The sequence below is a fragment of the Hyperolius riggenbachi genome, chromosome 2, assembly GCF_040937935.1.
Source record: "Hyperolius riggenbachi isolate aHypRig1 chromosome 2, aHypRig1.pri, whole genome shotgun sequence".
Classification (NCBI taxonomy): domain Eukaryota; kingdom Metazoa; phylum Chordata; class Amphibia; order Anura; family Hyperoliidae; genus Hyperolius; species Hyperolius riggenbachi.
This window is the reverse complement of record NC_090647.1, coordinates 80441403-80464176: the sequence shown is the minus strand read 5'-3', so window position 1 is coordinate 80464176 and position 22774 is coordinate 80441403. Positions and strand designations below refer to the sequence as shown.

The following is a 22774-nucleotide window of genomic DNA, read 5'->3' as shown; positions in this document are numbered from 1 at the left end:
CGAGACGGAGGATATTTGCAGGAGGCGGTCACAGCTGACGGCAGCAGTTGCTTAGAAGTCTAGCAGACAGCTGTTCAGTGTGTGCCTGTCACTGGCCACGGACAACTTTTACACCTCATCAGAAGAAAGAAATAGAGGCTCAGTGTTGTCTCAGCAGCCGAGCCGTGCAAATCACAGACACAACACAGCGCGCTCCGGTGACCCAGGCAGTTGTCTGCTTAGATCCAGAAGCTGGCCGCATGATGATGAAGGGGCTTAACCAAGTACCAACTTCCCCCATTAGTCCGTTACTCTGCTGTACTATACACAGGGCTTCCAAAACCAGCCCTCAACAACGCATTGTTTTACAGCAAGGGTGTCCAAACGTTTTAGGCCAAAGGCCATATCGCCATTCTTGAGAGCGCTAGGATGCCGAACTAGTTAAATTAAACACCTTTTGTGTGTGTGTGTGAAGGGGGGGGGGGGGGGGGGGGAGTAAATTTGTTGATTTAACAGATATGCCTGTCAAATAATTTCCATGGAAATAACCTATGTACAGTGCCCAGTTAGCACAGTGACAGCTGCTACTACAGTGGCTGTAAGGGCCTAAACCACTAGCGAGCACGATCACCTGCGCTTGCGATCACGCAAGCTGCTTTTTCCACTAGCCACATTTGCATTCTTTGCCATCAGGAACGCAGCGTGATGAGAATCATGCCAGCCGGCGATTGTGATTCAGCGAAAAACAAATCACAGAAGTGGAAAATGAGCACCGTGATTTACACGTTATCTCGTTGTTCTAGCGATCCGCAGAGCAGATCACAGCCGGCGGAAAAGGGCCCTGACTGCTGCTGGCATAGTGGTGGCTGATAAACTACAGATGCGCAAAAGAGGAGGCGGAGCAGCAACTTCTTCATCTTGTTGCAGGTATGCCTCAGATTCTACTGCAGCAACAATGACAGCCAGGTACATAAGCTGTGCACACGGATTAAAAGCTTTAATATTCCTCTCACTTCAGAATTCCCTCTTACACGGAATTTAGAACTGTTGAAAGCTTACCCAACACAGATAGTAACATATAAGCATTGGGGATGAGCAGGCGAAATTCTCAAACTTGATTTTGCTGCAAATTCTCATGCAGAAAATTGCATTGAAATCTGTGGGGCCAATTTTCGCAGCTGATTGCAAAGCTCCAAGACATATCAACACCCAATTTGTTGTTCGATATCAACACTAAATGTGTTTCAAGGATAACCTAGGGAACATGTCAAAATATGATTTTTCTTTCTTCTAGTTTTTGAGAAAACAAATTCCAAAATCTGTAGGGGAAACCCTTAAAACCATTGCAGTGTTGGATTGCAGCAGTCTCTTATTTTGTTATGCTGTAAGACAGCTTTCACACTTATTCATGGGTATTCCACGTGTGATTTTCTGCATTTTCTCAAGCGCACAAATCTGTTCTGCAATGTTATGGGTATTTTCCTTTGTTTTGTATTTTTTCCTCTGGTTTCGCGATTTTTGTGCACATTGGTACGCAGATGTTCAAATTGAGATTTTTCAGTTTATATAAGGATAATTTATATAATTATATAAAAATCATAAATAAGGATCATTTTACATAAAAATGTCTCTTGCCAGGTTCAAATTTGCATTTGAATTTTCACACAAAACAATTTCTCTGCATTCCCACTGTCTTGTATTTAACTTTTAAAAGTGTACCAGAAATCCTGTAAACGAAAGATTTGATACTTACCCGGGGCTTAATCCCACCCCATAAACACATCTGAGGCCCTCTCTGTCCTCCCGCGATCAGCCCTGGTAAATGGCTCAGTCGGGTCCAATCTGTGTCTTCTGCGCATGTGCAGCAGACCCAGACTGACGTGACTGAGCCATTTACCAGGGCTGATCGCGGGAGGACAGTGAGGGACTCATTTGATGCCTGAATCGCCGTTCTACACGCAATAGTACACATTTTGTTCGATTTCAATTTAAAAATTGTGGCTCCCATCTTGGCTATGTTATAACTTCCGGGTCACCCCTGTCTTCTCTGTTAGAGAAGTGCATCACTGAATGAAGCAGGAAGATGAAGTGACACGCATGGCCATTGCAAGAGGCTCCTGCGGAGGGGTCATAGCATGACTTTGTTGGAAGTCATCTGGCTTAAAGGCATGCCCATGACAGGTGCTCGGAGTCCTTTTAAAAAGATTCACCAATTGATTCAGGGGAAAATAAACTTTTGTAGATTTTAACATGGCAAAATTAATGAGCACAAAGCTGTTGCAATCCAATACTGCACAGGGTTAAAAATGCAATTTTTCCTGCAAAAAACAAAACAAAAACAAAAAAACTCAAAAAGGTACATGGTATTTTTCCCCACTATTGACCCTGACATACACAGCAAATCTGGTGACAACAACGTACGTGCGTGCGTGTGATTAAAGCTTGCAAAGCTCTGAGATAGGTAATACATGTACATATATTTTAAGTGCAACTGTCAGGTATAGACAGAGTAAGGGCTGGTGTACACCAGAAGAGCTTTTCTGAGCGCTTTGAGATTTTAAAAGCTCTTGCTAATGTTATCCTATGTGTGTGCACACTGGAGCGATGCGATTTTGTTCAGCGATGATTTTTTTTTTACTTCCTGACTGACGTCAGGAAGTGAACTCTTTAACCCGGAAATGAATAAATACAATGTATCCTACCTAATAAAACTCGTGTGTGTGTGTGTGTGTGTGTGTGTGTGTAACTGAGAATGTGCCGCAGGGACAGCCGTTGGACAGGAGCAGGACAGGCAGGGCGGCCGGGAGCGCGCACATGCGTGCTGATAGGTGGCGGCAGTGACGGCCCTAGACTGTTATTAAACTGGCTAAGGTGCCTAGTTTATTCACAAAAGCACTTGGGAAAACGCTATATAAAGCGCTTTTTCAAGAGCTTTGCGATTTCCCTATACCTTCCATTGAGCCAAACCGCTCAGAAAATGGTACAGGCAGCGCGTTTGCTTTTTCAAGAAAATCGAAACACTTACATGTGAACACGGTCATAGGAAATCGTTACACAAGCACTTTTAGGGCGATTTGCAAAAATCACCAGCACTTAAAAAAAATCAGTTAACGCTCAGTGTGAACGAGCCCTAAGCGCTCAGCCACACTATAATCGATTTTCTGAGTGCTTGTGATTGATTAGCACTTTCTGAGCGCATTTAAAAAAAAAAAAAAAAAAAAATCGCTTCCATTCACCTTCATTAAAATCATGGTAAGAATCACATAAAAATCGACCCCAATTTTCCGCGTACGCAATAGCTGCGATTTTAATGAAAATGAATAGGAGTAAGTTTTAAAAAGCACTCCGAAAGCGCTAATCACAAAGCCATCAGAAAAGTGCTTATAGTGTGGCTGAGCCCTAAGAGAGGAAATTATGTCAGGATTGGCTTCAAGATAAACACAGTCAAAATGGAAAATCCTAAAGGTGCCCATACACGGTACAATAAAAATGTTCAATTTTCCCATTTATTCGACCAAAATGATCGAATCAAATGAAAGTTTAAATGAATCCTTTTTTTCGATCAAGAGGAATCAATTATCCTGTTTTTTCAGTAAAATCCAATCGGACATGTTCGAAAAATCTTTATATTCGATTTAGTGAAATATTCGAACAAAATTATCTAATTGCAAAATTTTTTTAAAAAATTGTTCATGTATGGGCACCATAAGACGGTCTTTTTATTTTTTACTATAGAAAAATCACTAAAATCAAAATGTGTACAGTGCAATCCATATGTTATTTAAGTAGAGCAAGTATTTATCTAGTTCTATATATGTGGGGGTTTTTTCTGAGCTAGTATGGCTGACAGCTCCTCTTTAAAAAAAACTGGAGCTTTAAGAATTTTTGGGGCTTCTGTTATGTTGCCGCTAGGATGTCGCGTCCGTTTCAAAAACGTGTGAACTTGCTAAGTCATCTGAATTTAACAGCCATGAATGTCCAAAAAATGCTAGTCAGTATGTTTTTCCCCACAAGAAAATTCAGAAGCAGCCTATTGATTTCAATAGGTTGTAAATCTGCATCCAAATTTGAGCATGGGGAAACGGAGGGAATTCCTACAAATGGAAACTAAGCCTTAAAGAGAACCCGAGGTGGGATTTAAGAATGTTAGTAGGGTACAGAGGCTGGTTGTGCATACTATCACCAGCCTCTGTTGCCGTATAGTGTGCCCCCAGCCCCCCTCCCCCCCTGCGCTCTGCTGTCCTCCGTAACAAAAATTGCAGTGCTAGCGACATACACCTTGTCGTTAGCATGCGGTTTCTCTATATCTCCGCTCCCGGCCCACGTCCCTTCCCTACCGCTGATTGGAGGGAAGGGACGCGGGCGGGGAGCGGAGATATAGAGAAGGTGGGGGAGCGGCGCTGAATGGCACCACAAAGGTAAAGGTGTATGTCGCTAGCACTGCGATTTTTGTTACGGGGACAGCACACTATACGGCAACAGAGGCTGGTGATAGTATGCACAACCAGCCCTACTAACATTATTAAATCCCACCTCGGGTTCTCTTTAAAGGGAACCTGAACTAAGTAAAATTATTTAAAATAAACACATAATGTAGCTGCAAATGAATATTACATACTTACCTCGCCATCAGTTCCTCTAAGAAGCTCACCACTTTCTTCTTACAACGATCCCTTCCAGTTCTGACAATATTTTGTCAGAACTGAAATATACCAGTTGCTGTCAGTTATAGATCAGCAGCTGTCAGTTGCAACTGAATGTGCAAGGTAATGTCCATGTTTCCCTATGGCTCAAATGGGCAAGTACAGTTTAACAGTATGCTGACCAGGAAGCGGTTATGGGGTAATGGCCATTTTCAAAATGGAGGACAGAAAATTCCATCGATCACAGTAGACAAATGGGACAAAGGAGAGGAGAAAGAGATTGATGAGCAGACTACATGGGAGTCAAGTATGACCAGTGTATGTTTATTTTGACTTTTTATTTTCAGTTCAGGTTCTCTTTAAGAAAAACTCCAAGATGCACTAAATGCTTTTTATAACCACTAAGCAACGTGTCACTTGAACAACTGAACCACTGGGTACTTTTGGCAAAACAATACAGACTGAGGTTTACAACAGTATCTTTTTAAAGAGAAAAAATTCAGCAGACTAAACATTAATACACCTCTGTCCTCAATATTTTGACACTAGCAATACCTACATCTTGAAAATCCAGTGCATGAAGAAAAATGGGAGGAAGGTAAAGGTAATCAGTGTGCCGACTCAAACAACAGGTTTAAAAACTAAAATGTATCAACAGTTTAAAAAGGAGAAAAAAAGTTTATTAATTCCCATTCGTCTCCTGTCACAAAAAGGAATTTAAACAGCAATAATCAAAGTACTGTCACTTCAAGATGTTATACATACCTGTGGCTTCCTCCAGTCCCATAAGCTTGGATCGCTACCACGCCGCCGTCCTCCGCTGCCTCTATCGCCGTTACCGGGTCCCGTCACTTCTGCTGGGCGCGGCCAGTCTTACGCATACCCAGGGGCTCCCTCCGGCTCTGTACGCATGTGCCTACACAGTACGGAGGGAGCACACTGCGCTTGCGTCAACTGGCCGAAATGACGGGACCCGGTACCAGCGGACAGAGGCAGCGGAGGACGGCGGCGTGGGAGCGAACCAGGCTGATGGGGCTGGAGGAAGCCCCAGATATGTATAAATGTTATTTTATTGTCTCTGGTTCTCTTTAAAGTTTTTTAGTCCAATTATCAATTAAAGTTTTCCTGTACAAAACTAACTACTCATCAAGCAGGTTGATCATTTCCTATCGACTATCATAACTATATGAAGCTACAAACCTAAGCTGTGTTGATGTTTAATTATGAATACATATTTACACAGCAATATTGCCTTGTAGCACCTGCATCCCTGGTTCAAATTAGAGCCTGGACACTAGAGGCATGAAGCTTATACGTTCCAGTGCCATTTCAGATTTTCCTACATGGCACTCTGGTTTCCTCCAATCCCCCCCCCCCCCCCCCCCCAAGAAAAAATAAATAAAATAAAATAATAAATAAGGAAAAAGTTAACTGTCTCCCCCTGAAAAAAAATGATTTTGACTAGGATAGGGACATTAGATTGACTATAGCAGGTAGTATAACATTACAAGGTTCTTTGACGGACAGCTATTAACATACAGTATATAACTGTGCCATGCTGTGGAAGATTTCTGTGTAATATAAATACAAAAACACAACCAAAATGTTAATACATGCTCTTATAATATCTTGTCTGGACTACTGCAACATACTACTTTGTGGACTACCTTCTAACAGACTGGCCCCGCTCCAGTCGGTACTGAACTCAGCTGCTCGTCTTATTCATCTTTCTTCTCGGTCTTCCTCTGCTGCCCCTCTCTGTCAAGCTCTTCACTGGCTGCCAATTAACCAGAGGATCTATTCCAAACTCCTAACCCTAACCTTCAAAGCTCTCCCAATCTCTCTCCCCGGTACATATAGTCATTAATTTCCAGATACAAACCCAATCGCAATCTCAGATCTGCACACGGTCTTCTGTGGCCCTCCTCTAGAATTACCTCCTCACACATTCACATTTACAAGATTTTGCACACTCCCACAACACATCCGTCACTCGCCAACGTTTGTTACCTTTAAACGCTCTCTAAAAACTAATTTGTTCCCGACAAGCATATGCGCTACCTTAGGACACTTCCCTTTGTCCTAAGACCAAATTGCACTCCTACTAGGTATCCTAAAACACAAAGCCTCTATATATTTGTTGTATACTACCCCCCCTCTTGTTTCCCCCCCCCCCCTCATTCCCTTTAGATTGTAAGCTCACAAGGGCAGGGCTCTCTCCCCTTTTGTGTCTTGGAAATCATCATACATTTTATCTATCATGTTACTTTTATCACTGTCATTACCAATTCTGTATTTTTCATTCTGTATTTTGTATCCTTTTTGTATTTTGTCACCAATCTTGTATATTGGTGTACAACATTGTTTATATTATTACAGTGGCTTGCAAAAGTATTCGGCCCCCTTGAAGTTTTCCACATTTTGTCACATTACTGCCACAAACATGAATCAATTTTATTGGAATTCCACGTGACAGCCCAACACAAAGTGGTGTACATGTGAGAAGTGGAATGAAAATCATACATCATTCCAAACATTTTTTTACAAATCAATAACTGCAAAGTGGGGTGTGCGTAATTATTCAGCCCCCTGAGTCAATGCCTTGTAGAACCACCTTTTGCTGCAATTACAGCTGCCAGTCTTTTAGGGTATGTCTCTACCAGCTTTGCACATCTATAGACTGAAATCCTTGCCCATTCTTCTTTGCAAAACAGCTCCAGCTCAGTCAGATTAGATGGACAGTGTTTGTGAACAGCAGTTTTCAGATCTTACCACAGATTCTTGATTGGTTTTAGATCTGGACTTTGACTGGGCCATTGTAACACATAGATATGTTTTGTTTTAAACCATTCCATTGTTGCCCTGGCTTTATGTTTAGGGTCGTTGATTCATGTTTGTGGCAGTAATGTGACCAAATGTGGAAAACTTCAAGGGGGCTGAATACTTTTGCATTGTAAATCAATAATACTAAAATATAACAACAATAATAGCACTGACATGGTCTGCATTGCTTTACACAGAACAAATACCGGTACATGTGTTGTCAATTCCTTATATGTTTTGGGAAAACACGCACTAAATGAAAGCGACTGGATGAGGAAGTCAATTACTCTAGAGGTCCTTAAAGCACCACGATCGGAAAAAAATTGTAACGGTTCAAATACATTAAAACACAAATAGAAAATACATTTCATCCAGAGTAAAATATGCTATAATTTTTTGTCCTATATTGCTGCCACTCACAGTAGGTAGTAGAAATCTGAGAACTGACATGTTTTGGACTAGCCCATCCCCTCATGGGCGATTCTCAGGGTTTTCTTTATTTTTAAAAGCACTTCGTGAACAGCAGTTGCTCAGTTTTACTGCCAGCATAGTGTGCAAACAGGTAGGGGAGAAGCTGGCATATTTGTATAGATCTTTTCCAAGTATTGCTTTTGTAAAGAATAAATGAAAAACAGCAAATCCCCCATGAAGAGAAGGACTACTCAAAAACCTATTGTTTTTTTTAGATTTGTACTAACTACTGTAAGTGACAAACATAGGAGAAAACTAATTTATAGCTCATTTTACTTTGGAAGAAACCTACTTCTTATCTGTATGTGTTTACTTGTATTTGCAATATTACAATGTTTCAAGCTAGTGGTCCATTATTCTACCATTTATTCTACACCAAACTTTAAAAAAGGTGACTAATGCAGGACTTTCTGTCTGACCCGAGGCAGCTGACCTAACCTACATTGTAGTAACCGTAATCATTTGTGTCACACATTTAACATGGTTAAATTAAATCATGCTGCTACGGCAAAAAAAAGCTTAATGGAACCACAAGTTTAGATGTTGCCTTTTCATTCAAATTGATAACCAAGAGATAGGACAGTAAATTCAATGAAAACTATTTTAACAGTATTTATCAATGATCTTAAAAGTCACTACATTTTATATTTTAAACACGTTCAAGACAATTTAATGACAGTCATACAGTCAGAATAATTTGAAAAAAAAAAAATGGTACATACATAACACACCCGTAATTTGTAAACTAGATATTTTCTCAATCCTAAAATAAATTAAGTAGACAATGATGTATAAGACTGCACTCCCAATGTTCCAGTTCTTTTAAATGTATAACTTTTTTTCATATATAATCACTGTAAAGTAAGGTAAAACTATGGCACTTCTTGAACATATTAGAATATGGCTGATTTAAGATTACATTTAAAGAAAAAAGGCAATACAAGACCTTACTATCATTAATAAAAATAAAAAAATGAAAAGACAAGACCAACAAATCCATGTCTAAAAAGCATTGATGCGAAAATGGGAACAGTTGGTGCTACACATTTTGCAGTTTTGGTTTCTTTGAATACAGTTCATTGTAATTCTATTTCTTTCAGCTCTTTGGAAGCTAGATTAAAATCAGGATCATTAAACGTCAGGGCTGAGTTGGAAAGAAAAAAAAGGTACTTAGAAACTAATTAGAAATTAAATTAGAACAGATTAAAAACCAATTATACCCATCACAGCCTTGAAATGACACTTCTCGTGTCAGATTTTTTATTTTTTTTATAGTTTCAGAAGTTCATAAACCAAATTAAAAAAACTTAAAAGGGAACTATACAGTGACTTTCATACTTTTACAATACTGCATTGTCCTTTAAACTTTTGGATCTGTCAATATTTTTCATTTTATTTTATTGATGCTTTAAAGCAAAATCCATATACATATTACACCCCCCCTCGAAAAAGTTACTGTATTTCATAAAGTTCATTAAAGAAAAAAATCTTCCCAGTTTTTAAAACTGCAGCCTGTCACAGTTTTGAATATTTGCTTTCATTCCTAAATACATTTTGTAGTAGTACAAATGTTTAAAGTTGGACCATCTCCCATGGGGATAAAGTAACATTAAAAGCAGCACTATGAAAGGCAATAGTAAATATAAAAAACAAAAAAACAAATGTGAATATATTTTACCATAAAATTAAAGATTTTTTTTCTTTTTAGTCCAAAATAAAAAGGCAGGAAGAGAAACAAAAATATGTTTCCTTAAAATGTGAAAGTTGAAGGTTTATATGCTCAATATGAAGAAGCTTGTAAGTCCTTTACGATAAAAACTGTCTGTCAGTGCCCCTCAGTCCCCATGACTGCGAACTTAAATGCCATGCATAAAGTAAAAGAAATCCAGGACTTACTGTGAAGAACAGCTCCATGACTCTGCTGTCAAGAAGGGTTTCACGCCACAGCTCTGTAGGCTTCAGCATCACATTTTGGGAGGATTCAAACATAGCTATATAATGTCTGCCCAGTTATTTGGTGTCAAGGTCAACAATAACATTCCTGCAAGCCTTTAAAGTGGGTGGAAGGAGGAAAGAAAGAAAAAAAAAAATCACTGAAACTCCGTCATCCAACTACAGAAGTGTGGAAAGTAAGTTTAAGCCCCCCTTTTACATATGCTGCATAATTCTTACATGAGGCCAAGGAATAAAAGGTATTAGACCCCGAAAAAGAAGAATGCTCAAGGAATGCTAGATAACAGTTTGATCATTATGGTGCAGCATGCCACGGCTGCACCAGCACTTTGATAAGCAGGGGCTAATGTGACAGCAGCAAGAGGGGAAACAGCAAGCGCACAGAACAGGTGCAGCAATTTATGCAAAGCAGATTTTTTTATATACTTTGTCATTAATCTCCACTCAGGAAAACAAAGGGGACATCTATTACGGAGTGGTGTAGGTTTCAATGGAAAGCAAACTTTGTTTGCTCAACTTTTTAAGCTCTGGATAAAGGAACAGAGAAGATAAGGGAGCAATACTTGTGTATATATAGATGTGCTGGTAACAAGGGGATGACAGCCAGGGCACACAAATGGATGAAAAACACTGAGCTCCTGAAACTCTAATGCAACATATTCCCTGTGGCTATACCATGAGCAGGGGGAGGTCACATAAGGTACACATGGTCTATTTATATATTAAAGAAAAAAAGCTTCAAACTTCAGTATCTGCAACCAGAGCCCTTCTGTTGAGTGACTATTACACAGTACTTAAAACATTCAAATTTTACTCTGTCAGATGTAACAGGAGAATCATGTAGCTAACCTTTTTCTAATGCCAATATCAAAGCAAGCTATTTTGACCCTTGGAGTTATTTTTACATCTGTTAAATATCTTAATATATGAAATACAGTTAGTAATTCTTTTCAAAATGTTTTGGGGGAGACACTGAGGAAGAGAGTTCAATGCTGATATAAGTTAGCTCATCTAACTAATATCTAACTTTTTAGCTCCTCTAACTAATAAGTTAGCTCATTCAGAGAGACTGAAGTCTCATAAAATTCATGTCTTTATTTTAAAAATGTGTTTATCATAGCCCTACCTAAAACGCCACAAACCCGCGGCTGTAATTTAACTAAATCCCCCCAAACTCTCCGGGGGGCAATTCGGGCAGCTCTTCCGTGAGAGGCAGAGCTTTCATCTGCAGCTCTGCCTCTCCACGCAACTATCAGCCCGGATCGCCCCCTCTCCCTCGCCCCTCTCTTCCTTCACTGAGAGGGGCGGGGGAGAGGCGGAGATATGCGGCTGATTGACGTGTAAGGAGGATGAGCTGCGGCTCATAGCTGCCTCCTCCAGCAGCAAAATTCACGACCAAGAAAGTCATGGATTTTGCGTGGGAGAGGGAGGGGGGATTTAGTGAGATTACAGCTGTGGGGATGCAGCGTTTTAGGCAGGGCTATGATGTTAAACACACAATAAAAACATGAATTTTATGAGACTTCAGAGTCTCTTAAAGAGAGACACTCCATTAAAGGGGTTCTGTAGAGGGTTTAAAACAGAAAACTGACACTTACCTGGGGCTTCTATCGCCCCCTGCAGCTGTCATGTCCCGCGCCGTCCTCCGATCCATCGTTTCCCACCACGCCCGGCGCAACTGCAGTTGTATCAGACGAATAATTATACCAGGACCGGCGGCAGGGAACGGAGGATTGTAGGAGGACGACATGGGACCTGGCAGCTGCAGGGGGCTAATAGAAGCCCCAGGTAAGTGCCAGTTTTTTTTTTAACCCTCCACAGTACCCCTTTAAGACTCTTCGGACTTCGCATTAAATCGGATCAAATGTATTCTGTATTCTGGCTATGGCCCACCTACAATCAGCTCAAATAAAAATGCCATCGTGTTTGGTTAGTGCTAGGTTTGTGCCCATTTGTGCTGCAAAAATTAAGATTTGTGAGGTTTTCCACAACCTACAGACAGATTTCCACCCAATGTTCCAAAACAATTGAATCCTTTCAAAAAGGAATCAATTTAGAATCAATTTTTAATACATTCCAGCAGAGAATCGATTGAAAATTGGCCACATTGTTGCACTGTTCGATGCAGTACAACGATGTGGCTAATTGGGGGAGCGAGTCAGCAGTGCCGTGGTGAAAGCCAGTACAGTAGTGTAAATCCTCACTCCCCATCACCCGGGATATGAGAGCATCACTCAGGCTTTCACCTGAGAAATGCTCCCCAACCATCATCCATCACACGAGGGAAACCGGCAATATGATTTGCAGGTAATCCTCATGAGGTTCTCAAAGAAAGTAAATGACTGGCACACCAGCAGTAGAATGAATGCAAAGTGATTTTGTATTGGAAAAATGTCAAGCAATACACAAGCTCATATATGGAACAAATACAGTTCAGCTCCTATCAGACACAGGGTTACACAATAGTCAGGGACAAGATTGCACACGATTGAATACATAGCCACTATACAGCAAGAATCCCACGCACATGTACAGAAGCCTATTGGATAAGCAGCACAGAATAAGCTGCAGCATCAGAGTATAACAGTCATAATGTCCCCAAGTGGCAGCAGCCAAAAGGATCTTACCCTCTGATGAAGGACTACCACTGTTAGGGTAATGACACATGGAGCCATTATGACCAACCAAAGTTTTTGAAGGGAAAGAAGTGGAATGTTATGCAATGGCCAAGTCAATCACCTGACCTGATTTCGATTGAGCATGCATTTCACTTGCTAAAGATAAAACTGAAGGGAAACTGCACCAAGAACAAGCAGGAACTTGAGACAGTTGCAGTAGAGGCCTAGCAGAGCATCACCAGGGATGAAACCCAGCATCTGGTGATGTCTATGTGTTCCTGACTTCAGGCTGTAGTTGACTGCAAAGTATTTGCAACCAAGTACGGTATTTAAAAAAGTGAAAGTTTGATTTATGATAGGATTATTCTGTCCCGTTACTTTTGGTCCCTTAACAAATGATAGGCACATGTGCAAACTGTTCCTACACTGTTCACTTGATTTGGATGAAAATACCCTCAAATTAAAGCTGACAGTCTAAATTAAAGCACATCGTGTTGGTTTCACTTCCAGTACAAATTTATAGAGATAAAAATGTTAAGAATTGTGTTGTCCCAATATTTATGGACCCGCCTGAACGTTCCTTCTTAAATTGAACACACAAGGATTTTTCAAAGCAAGAAATGATTTATACCTGGGCTATGTTCACACAATATGCAATATAACAATTTTAAAGAGACTCTGTAACAAAGTTTTAAGCCTTATTTCTTCTATCCTATAAGTTCCTATACCTGTTCTAATATGGTCTGGATTACTGCAGCCTTTTCTAGTTGCACTGTCTCTGTAATATATCTAATCTTTTCTTTGTCAAGCCTTGTTGACCCAGGGAGGAATGTGCTGCCTCTGCTGTGATAGGGAAAAGTTATACACACCCCCTGCAGGCTCTGTGTACTTGCCACAGGCAAGGACTCTGCTCACAGCCAGCCTGTCTGAGGATCACGGAGCTGTGACCTTGTGAACAGCTGTGAGTGCAGAGCGATCAATGCAAAGCTCAGACAAGCAGCTAACACTGGGAGTAACAATCCAGCAGTCAATTCAGGCTTGAGAGGAGCCATTGCAAACAGGCACCGGCTCTGATAATCTATTTCCTGTTTGGCAGCCATCTTCATTGTTTACAAAAACAATAAAACAGTGATTTTATCACCAAGAAAGCAGCGGGAGCGAGAAAAAAAAATGTCACAGAGGGGGCTAGGAGAAGACAACAAAAAGGCTGGTACGTTTATTTATGCAACAGTGGTCAGCTGCATAATGCACGTGTTATAGTGTGTTCTCACGAGTGTGAACTGCAATGGAGACTGGAAATAGACTTGAATACAAAGCCTGCCTGCAGTGATTTAGAATAATGCAATTTGTTACAATGCAGTCCTGTGAACAGGCCCATCAAATATTATAGGTAGTGAGTTGGCAAATTATTCTGCAATGCAACTGACCACAGTGAACTGGTCCTGAAACTCCATGTCAACCAGCCCACAGTGGAAGAGAAGGTGCAATGTGAAGCCAAATCACTGCTCACCCTGCTTCCGCTGAAACTCCTGTTAAAGAGTAACTGTCGGGCATAAAATCAAAAATCAATTCTTTATTTTTATCTGGTAAACAAGTAATAAGGATGCTGATCAGGCAATCCAAAAGTTTAAATCACTATTACTTTTCTTGTTGATAAATTATTCCCCCGTTTACATGACTTATTTGGTACACATAAAATTTGGTACACCAAAGAGAAGTTGCAGGGCATGCTGGGTTGTCTTTTTTTTGCTTCCCTACTTCCCCTCAGACTTGACTAATGCAGCCTGATTGGCTGAAGCCTCTTTCCCTCCTGTTTTCCCCTTCCACACCTCTGTTCCTCTCTGATTGGCCAAAATTTCTCAGGCTGAAACAATGCACTTTCTATAGTGAAGGGCGGGCAAATCAGGCAGAGTAGACTAAGGGTACGTACAGACATACGATAACGATCGTTCGTTCTGAACGACTAACGATGTTAAAGGAGGTATCGGCCGATGATAGTTTGAAGAAAGGCTACTTTGAACATCGTTCGTGTATGAACGCTCTTGGAACGAGTGTTGCGTGCGCAACATGATGTATAAACTGATTTCAAACACAAGTGTCAAAAAGAACTGTTTGAGCATGTGCAAAGCTTTGAGAACGAACGATCAACGACCGATCGTTGTACAGACATTACTTTTCGAACGATGGTCGTTGGAAAAGATCTGGCAGAATGGATCGTTCTTTACCAACGACATATCTCGTTGGTCGGTCGTTTTAATGATCGTTCGTGCACTTTTTACGAACGATCGTCGGGCAATGCCATCAGTAACGATCGTTTTAAACGACTATAGTCGCATGTCTGTACGCACCCTAAGGGCGGATATTGCATCACGACTGGCTTCAAAATAGCCACAGTAAATATGGAAACTGTCTAGAATAGGATTCTCTACTTTTCCTTTATAAAATTCACAGGAATCATAACGTGGACAGTGCAATACATATGTTATGTAAGTAGAGCTAGTATTTATCTTATTTGTTTTTTTGTTTTTTTTACTGAGATAGTATGGCTGACAGTTCCTCTTTAAATTATTATTCACTCTCCGAGTTGTAGGAACTCGGGGGGGAAATGTAATTTGGGCATTGGCTATTGCTGGTGGAAATACCTGTTTTTCTTTACCAATTTTAGCCCCAGCTATTGCCCTTCCCCCAAATTAGTCACTGAGCGCCCTAAATTCCGTCGACAGCGCCCAAATGATTGACGCAGTGCCAAAAATCAGCTGACGTGCCAACTAAGGTCTATCAGGTAACTATTATAAATGTTTGTACTAACCTACACTAACACGGCTGAGTGAAAGTGGATGCAGGTCCTTACAGCCGTTCTCCCCTGCACAGTGGGTATTGCTGAACAAATACCCACCAAATGGTTTTCTGCACCTGCGATGAACTAATCTGGATCACAGGAAACCATGTAACAGAAGACACAGTTACTGGATCCAGTGTGCAGATATGAACTTGTATAAACTTCCCTTATTCTAGTGGGATGTAAACTTTGGTGGAGAATAGGGGTGGGCGAGATGCTCTGTGTTAATGAGGACACAACTCCTGTAACATTGCCCTGCTCATGTGATCTGAGCAGACTTCTCTTTAAAAGGAGCGTTTCGTTGGCTGCCACATTCCTCCAGAGCATTGTCCTCTGCTCAACTACAATGAGCTCTGCCAAAAGGACTCCAGAGGATGTTGAAACACAATAATATCAGAAGGGCTTTGCAGAGACAAAAGTAATACAATACCCGGACTTATTTATAATGGGAGGTATGAAAGTCACATCTTATAAGCATGTGACATCCATTTCTGGCCTATGCTAGGAGATCCTGTAATGATACCACTAGAACACTGCAGGTCCTATGGAAGCCTACTCAGATAGGATGAGGTTATAAGCCTTCACAGTTGCCTCAGCACATCACTGGAAGCGGTTTGACATCCAGCTATAGATTAATCAACCTGTGTATTAATCTACTACACAGGAGACATCACATTTGTATCAATGTCCCGGTACCCAAATATAGTACACTGTGTTGGGGACAATCACACAATAAAATAGGCCCGAGATAAGAGGGTGAGCATGGCATGGACCAATGAGAGTACTACTAAGCCGTTCCTTCCCACACCATCTGCTTTATCTGTAATACTTGCTGGGAATTTTTGCAGTTATGGCTGTCGCCTTTGATGTAGGACTTGAGCCTTTGACCAGGGTTCAAATGCCGGCTCAACCAGTGTGTAAAACAGATAGGAGTCTTTGGGCAAGGCTCCCTAATGACCCTGGTCACATGGGTGAACCGTTAAACGAATTGTTAAAGCTGCAGAGTGCTGAATTGTAAGCTAGTGGTCCGGAAGTGGTTAAAACTTGTAAAAGTAGGTTAAATGTTTTTGTGTCGGCTGAATTGCAGTCTTTTGTACAATCTTTTAGTGTCTCCCAGAACTAATATACATATATGACCTTTTTTATCTGCAACTCTTGAACCAATGGGAACGGTAACATGAAAGACAATACACTTTGTTATCTTGCTTGTAGCATCCTATATGGGGTCTGTCAGAATGGATGGCACAGCACCTAGTGGGAGAAGAGCCTAACCAAGACTTCTCCATGAAAAGCAACAAAAGCTTTCTACTGTTCTGTAAATGGTTTCATAATAAACTCAGGCTCATACTAGAGCTACTTTCTTTTACCTTCAACAAGGAGAAAGAGTTCAGGATTTTTGGGCAAGAAAATTGGTTGAATCAACGCAGCACTAAAATACTAAACTTTCAATAGCTTTTAAACATTATTTATTCTTCTTAAAGCAGTGGTCAAGATTTTAACATTGGTGAACTGAGAAAGGATTAGTTCTCTGCTAGTATTTTATACTGTGCTGCTGTGGATTTTCCCATACACCTAGCAAAAATGATTGGCATAACCTCATTCTACTGAGCACCCTCTCAACGGACACACTTCTTGTGTTTCTACCCCTATCCTTTAGACTGGTTGCTAATGCACCCCTTTGCTAGGAACCCCTCTCACAGACTAGCATAGACGAACTATTGTTACCAAAGACATTCATCACATGATCTTGTTCATCGATCTGAACTCATATGTCCGACTTTTATGCCAACCCCGTGTATCTATTGTGCAGTGCTGCATAATATGTTGGTGTTTTGTAAACAATAATATGACCTACTAAGAAAAGGAGAGAAAGTAAAGCTGGCCATACACTATACAACCGCACCACCGATCAACATAGCTAAGAAACACCATTGCCTTCATGGGTTTAACCACTTGAGGACCACAGTGATTAACCCCCCTAAAGATCAGGCCATTTATTGTGAAAATGGCCACTGCAGCTTTAAGGCCAAGCTGCAGGGCCACACAACACAGCACAGCCTATCACAGCGGATCGCTTCTGAGTCCCCCAGGGGGACAGCCGTGTCACACTGCTGTCCCCAGTACAGCGCTGCTGCTGATCGCAGGGCTGTATAATGTGTAAAGACGGCGGTTTCGCCGTCTAACAGTCTCCCGAGTGGCAATCGCTGCTCGGAGACTGAAGTCGAGGTGGAGTTCAGCCCCTCAGGCAGGAGATGTGTGCGCAGCCTGCGCGCGATCTCCTGCAAATACCAGCCCCAGGACTTGACGCCAATTGGCGTTAGGCGGTCCTGGAGCTGCCGCCGCGACCACGCCCATTGGCGTGGGGCGGTCTTTAAGTAGTTAAGGACTACTGTAGCGAGAGGGATATGGAGGCTGCCATATTTATTTCCTTTTAAGCAGTACTAGTTGCCTGGCTGTCCTGCTGATCCTCTGCCTCTAATACTTCAGCCATAGACCCTGAACAAGCATGCAGCAGATCAGGTTTTTCTGACATTGTCAGATCTGACAAGATTAGCTGCATGCTTGTTACAGGTGTGCGATTCAGCCACCACTACAGCCAAATTGATCAAGCTGGGCTACCAGGCAACTGGTATTGTTTAAAAGAACTCAATATGGCAGCCTCCATATTCTTCTTACTTCAGTTGTCCTTTATTCATGGTGCCCATTGAAAACAGCATTTTTGCCCAATTAGACATTTAAGTCTAATTGAATATCTAATTGGTCAAAAATGTATAGTGTATGCCCCCCTTAAGTGTAATAAAAATAAATAGGCAAAAATATTCTCTTTCCATTATCTTATACTTTCTACCACTCCCTCCAAGTCCTATAGTCCACATCATAACAGGCAAGACTGACATCACTACCACAGGCCTGCCTCACTAAAGATTAGCCCAAGGGAGAGCAAATGCCGGAGTGCATGGAGGCTGCAGACTCTTGTAGGGGAGGGGGAAGGTCACCTGTTTAGCTCAGTTAATAATATGTTCTTCTCTAATGGTCTGCAATTTAGCTTTATAAATTACATCAGCTTTTATAATTTTTGAAAACTGCATTCTCTTGTTTGCAGTCTGTGGTGAATGCTTTAGAAAAACAGACAATCGATTCCTGAAATGAGGTCTCTGGCTTGGATTTATATGCATTTTTTTCAACATCACTATGCACAGAAATGTTTGGTAAAAAAAAATAAAAAAAAAAAAATAGGAAAATAAACTATTCATACAACTAATCTCAGTGACTATAATTGACTGGCCACTCCATCTGTCTGAAAAACTCCACCTTAGGTAACAGGGGAGAGGAGCAGGGAGCTGTCGGTTGTTGAAGAGTACGGCTGTGGAGTTGGAGTCGAAGCGTCAGAGCAATTTTTTAATACCTGGAGTCAGACAAAAATGCACCGACTCCAAATAAATTTCAACTGTAAGTAAAAGTAAAGATATGATAAAATTTTCTATTTTAGATATTAAAAATCATAAACATATTTACAGTAACAGAAGAGCTTAATCCGCAAAAAGAAATAATAAACCAATCAAAAAATAAGTTACTTATGCTGCTGCAATAAAGTCATTGCTGTATTTCTACATATCTGATTGTGACTATCTGGTGTACACAGGAGTCTTTTATATATGATAAAAACATCTCAGCTGTAAGAATAAAGCCTGATGTATAATTGTGTCACTAAGGCCCCGTTCACACTTGCGGTTGTCAGCCAAACGGACCGGATGGCCTGACCGGATCCGGACCGGATCCGGATCGGAACCGTACGGTTCTGATCCGGATCCGATCCGGATCCGGTCAGGTTGCATCAGGTGTTCATCCGGATGCGATCCGGATCCGTTTGGCAAAAGTATCGTAAAAAAAAAAAAAAATGTTGGGGTCTGGGAGGTCAGCAGAAGGGGGACCTGTGGAATCAGGCCCTCTGCTGTTTAGCACTCACCTCCACCTCCAACATGCTGCCAACATCTCCAGCTCGTGCTGCTCCACTCCAAAATGCTTGCCCATGTGTCCCCGATCCAATATCGCCGCAACAATCCTCATAGGAAGTGGGGTAGAACATCCGGATTTTTTGCCAGTGTGTTGTGCGCTCTCCGGTTCTCATTGGTTTCCATTGGCCGGATGGTGCAGTCCGGCTCCGCCCCGGATACGGCTGCCGGAGGAGCCGGACCCAAAAATAGCGCATGTTGGAACGGACACCGGAGTCCGGATCCGGTCCGGACGAAACGGACGCATGTGAACCGTGGCATAGACTTTACATTGCTATGCCGTGCGTCCGTTTCGTCCGGCCAGCATGCGGTGCGGCTCCGGCACGGCTATTCCGGATAGCCACCGCTAATGTGAACCGGGCCTAATAGGGATGGTCAATGAGATGAAAAATAATCGTGTTGTTGCAAGTTTATGCAGCCTTGAAAATGGACCAAATTCAAGCTTTGCAGGAGATGAGTAGTCATTTTTTAGGGCTCGTTTCCACTATCGCGAATCTGCATGCGTCCAACGCATGCAGATTCGCACATGTAATGCAAGTGGATGGGCCTGTTTCCACTGTAGCGTTGTTGAGGTGCGTTTTTTTCAGCGGTAAAAAAACGCACAAAAGAGCCAACGAATTCGCCTGCGAGTGGAATGCATGCAAATCGCCGCTAATGTATTTAATAGGAAATTCGCATGCGGCTATGGTATGCGAATTTTCATGCGAATTCGCATGCGAATTCGCATAGGTACCAATGTAATTCAAACAGGCAGTGACATGGTTAATTTCGCATATACCCTCACCTATGCGAATTCGCATGCGAATTCGCGGCAAAAAACGCGCAAAAATTCGCATCCGCATGCTAATTCATGGAATTTCAACAGCGGTGGAATCCAGGCGATTCTGCACCACAATAGTGGAAACGAGCCCTTAGGGTGCATACATTTTCATACATAATCCTGCAACAGCAAAATTATTTGCAATATTGACCTTCCCTAATTACTATTGCGACATACAGCTGAGCTATTACGCAAACTGACATTCATCTATCATTTTATATGCATATCATTTTGATATGTATTTTAGCACACTACAAAATAATGATAATTTTACATGAGCTGTAATTTGTTTAAACAGGTGCATTTGAGTGTTAATACATGTAACTATTGTCAGCTCTTGTATTAATTGTACATGATTTTTCATTCTCCCTTTGCTCATGGAATCAATTTGACAGGTCATTAAATTTGGGGTTGGTGACTACAAATTAAGTTATACAGTAGTATTATACTCTATTCTGAGGACAAAAACTTATTTAGAAAAAATGTGGATACAATATGCTAAAAATAAATGTGCCATTCAAATACCATCATCACACCAGCATAAAAAAATGCTGCCCATGTTCAAACCTACCTACAGTTTTGAAGCAATGTATACATTTTGTTTCGCCTATTAAAGGCACATTTTAAACAACTGTACTAACAGACTTTACATACATTTTTTGGAAACGGTTTTACACTCCTTGCTGTGTTACTAAGCAATTTATTCCTTGAAGAGTTTAGCCAATTCAATAGCAATACTTTTCTGCAGGGCTGTGGAGTCGGTACAAAAATCATCCGACTCAGACTCCAGGTACCCAAAAATGTTCCGACAGACTCCTCGACTTCAGTCTAAGGGCTGGTTCAGACGGGCGTTTTTGTGGTATTTAACGCAGTGTTTTTTGGGATCTACTGCCATCCCATGCAAGTGAATGGGAGCGTTTAGAGCTGGCTTTTGAACGGTTTTTAAAAGCCTTCAAAAGCTAGCTTTTAAACGCTGGCGTTTGAACGCAATGCCAAGCAAAAGCTCAGCAGACGCCCGTGTGAACCAGCCCTAATTTTTACAAAGGCTGTGGATTTGGTTCAAAAATCTTCCGACTCCTCAGTTTATTGAAACCACCGACTCCAGGTACCCAAAATTGCTCCAACTCCACAGCCCTGGTATTTTGATCTATTTCCTACTTCTCTTCTAGACCCATTCAAATAGCATGATTCAATGAAAAGAGACTTTTTCAAATGGTATAAATTAAAATTACAAATCCGTTCTCCATCAACTAACCAGAACCATTGTCTTTTTATTCTGTAATTAATCACATTACAGAAAATACCCTACTTCCTAACTACTTCAGTTACATTTGATACATACAAATTGGTCTTCATGTACAAGATATATACTATGGTTTTTGTTATTACATATGGTTACGTTACAGTATTGTATAAACTGTTGTAAGTAGATAAAAACAGATTGAAAGCTTGTTGAAAACTACAAAACCAGTTTATACTGTATGTCTGAATACAGAGTTAAGTAAACCCCACGTTACGCTAAACTTAACTTACAAAACAACCTCTCGAAACAGGAACCTGCTTGTACGTGGGAAGGGGGGCTGTATTCTGTCCCTAAGTCCGTTCTATATCACTACTAACATATACCGTAACTCTCCAATTTCTACTTTGGCTTCTTTTCAAGTGGAGTTAGCAAAAATAAGATAGGATGCAACAGAAATGTACCCTATTGAAATGATTAAATAACAGCAACTGATTTGTTGAAGTACCACTGATTAAGCTTCAGAATCTCAATAATCAAACCAATATTGAAAAAAAAAAAAAAACCTAATGACCCACCATCTTTCAGAAAATGGTTACATGCTGCATCCAGGTAGTTGCCTAACCCCCTTCTAAGGCAAACAAGCATGTTTCTTCCTTCTAAACAAGCCGTAGACAATCATATTACCCACGCTGGCTCCCATGAAGTTATCAAGCAAAAAGGATATAATTTGGAGGAAGGAAATTCCAGCTTAAAACTTGATTGGCTAGTGCAAGGTAGCGCTGGAACACAGAGGACATCTGGGCATTGAGGTTCTCCCGCCGGCTGAATTCTTGTAGAACTTCTATCGTTAACATGAAGATTCTGCGAAGATCTTCTTCCTGAAAGAGAGGGAAGATTGTTTCTCTGTCATGAGCCGTCATACTGACACATTGGAGGCTCCCCAGGGATCTCCGGCTACCCATCATCCTCTGAGGCTTTAAACCAGAAACTGGATCAAATGTCACACTACCATGAAGGGATATGCATGAGGCTGTAGTCTAACCCACCCGTATTATAATGGGAAGGTGGAAGAGAAGGAAAATAATGATACAGGTCATTCAAGAGCCAAACTGGACTGAAAGGATTCTGCTTGTTTATTTTTAAAGCATTTTGGGTATTTCTGTAACTGCACACAAGGTTTTAAATCAGCTTCTTTGTCAACATGGAGAAAAAGAGATGCAATGAAGCTACTGTTCAATGATAGGAAACACAGCATCATAGCCACTTCCAAATAGCCAAGTCAGGCAAATCGTCTAATGAGTTTCTAAATACACCGCTGTCCAGAGAAGAAATCTGCAACTCCAATATGTGCTCTGCTGCTCAATCTAGTAAT

The 22774-nt window shown here is 41.1% G+C and overlaps 1 protein-coding gene across 2 annotated transcripts in view; it reads right to left on the bottom strand.

Annotated features, from left to right (window-relative positions):
* Positions 1-22774, bottom strand: part of XPO4 (exportin 4) — a 157693-nt gene that overhangs the window by 50206 nt on the left and 84713 nt on the right. For both annotated transcript variants that reach the window (XM_068266960.1, XM_068266961.1), the window contains exons 6-7: positions 22127-22280; positions 9813-9925 (exon numbers count right to left, since the gene is read on the bottom strand). In XM_068266960.1, coding sequence (XP_068123061.1) covers positions 9813-9925; positions 22127-22280 — 267 coding nt within the window. The remainder of the gene's footprint in view (positions 1-9812; positions 9926-22126; positions 22281-22774) is intronic.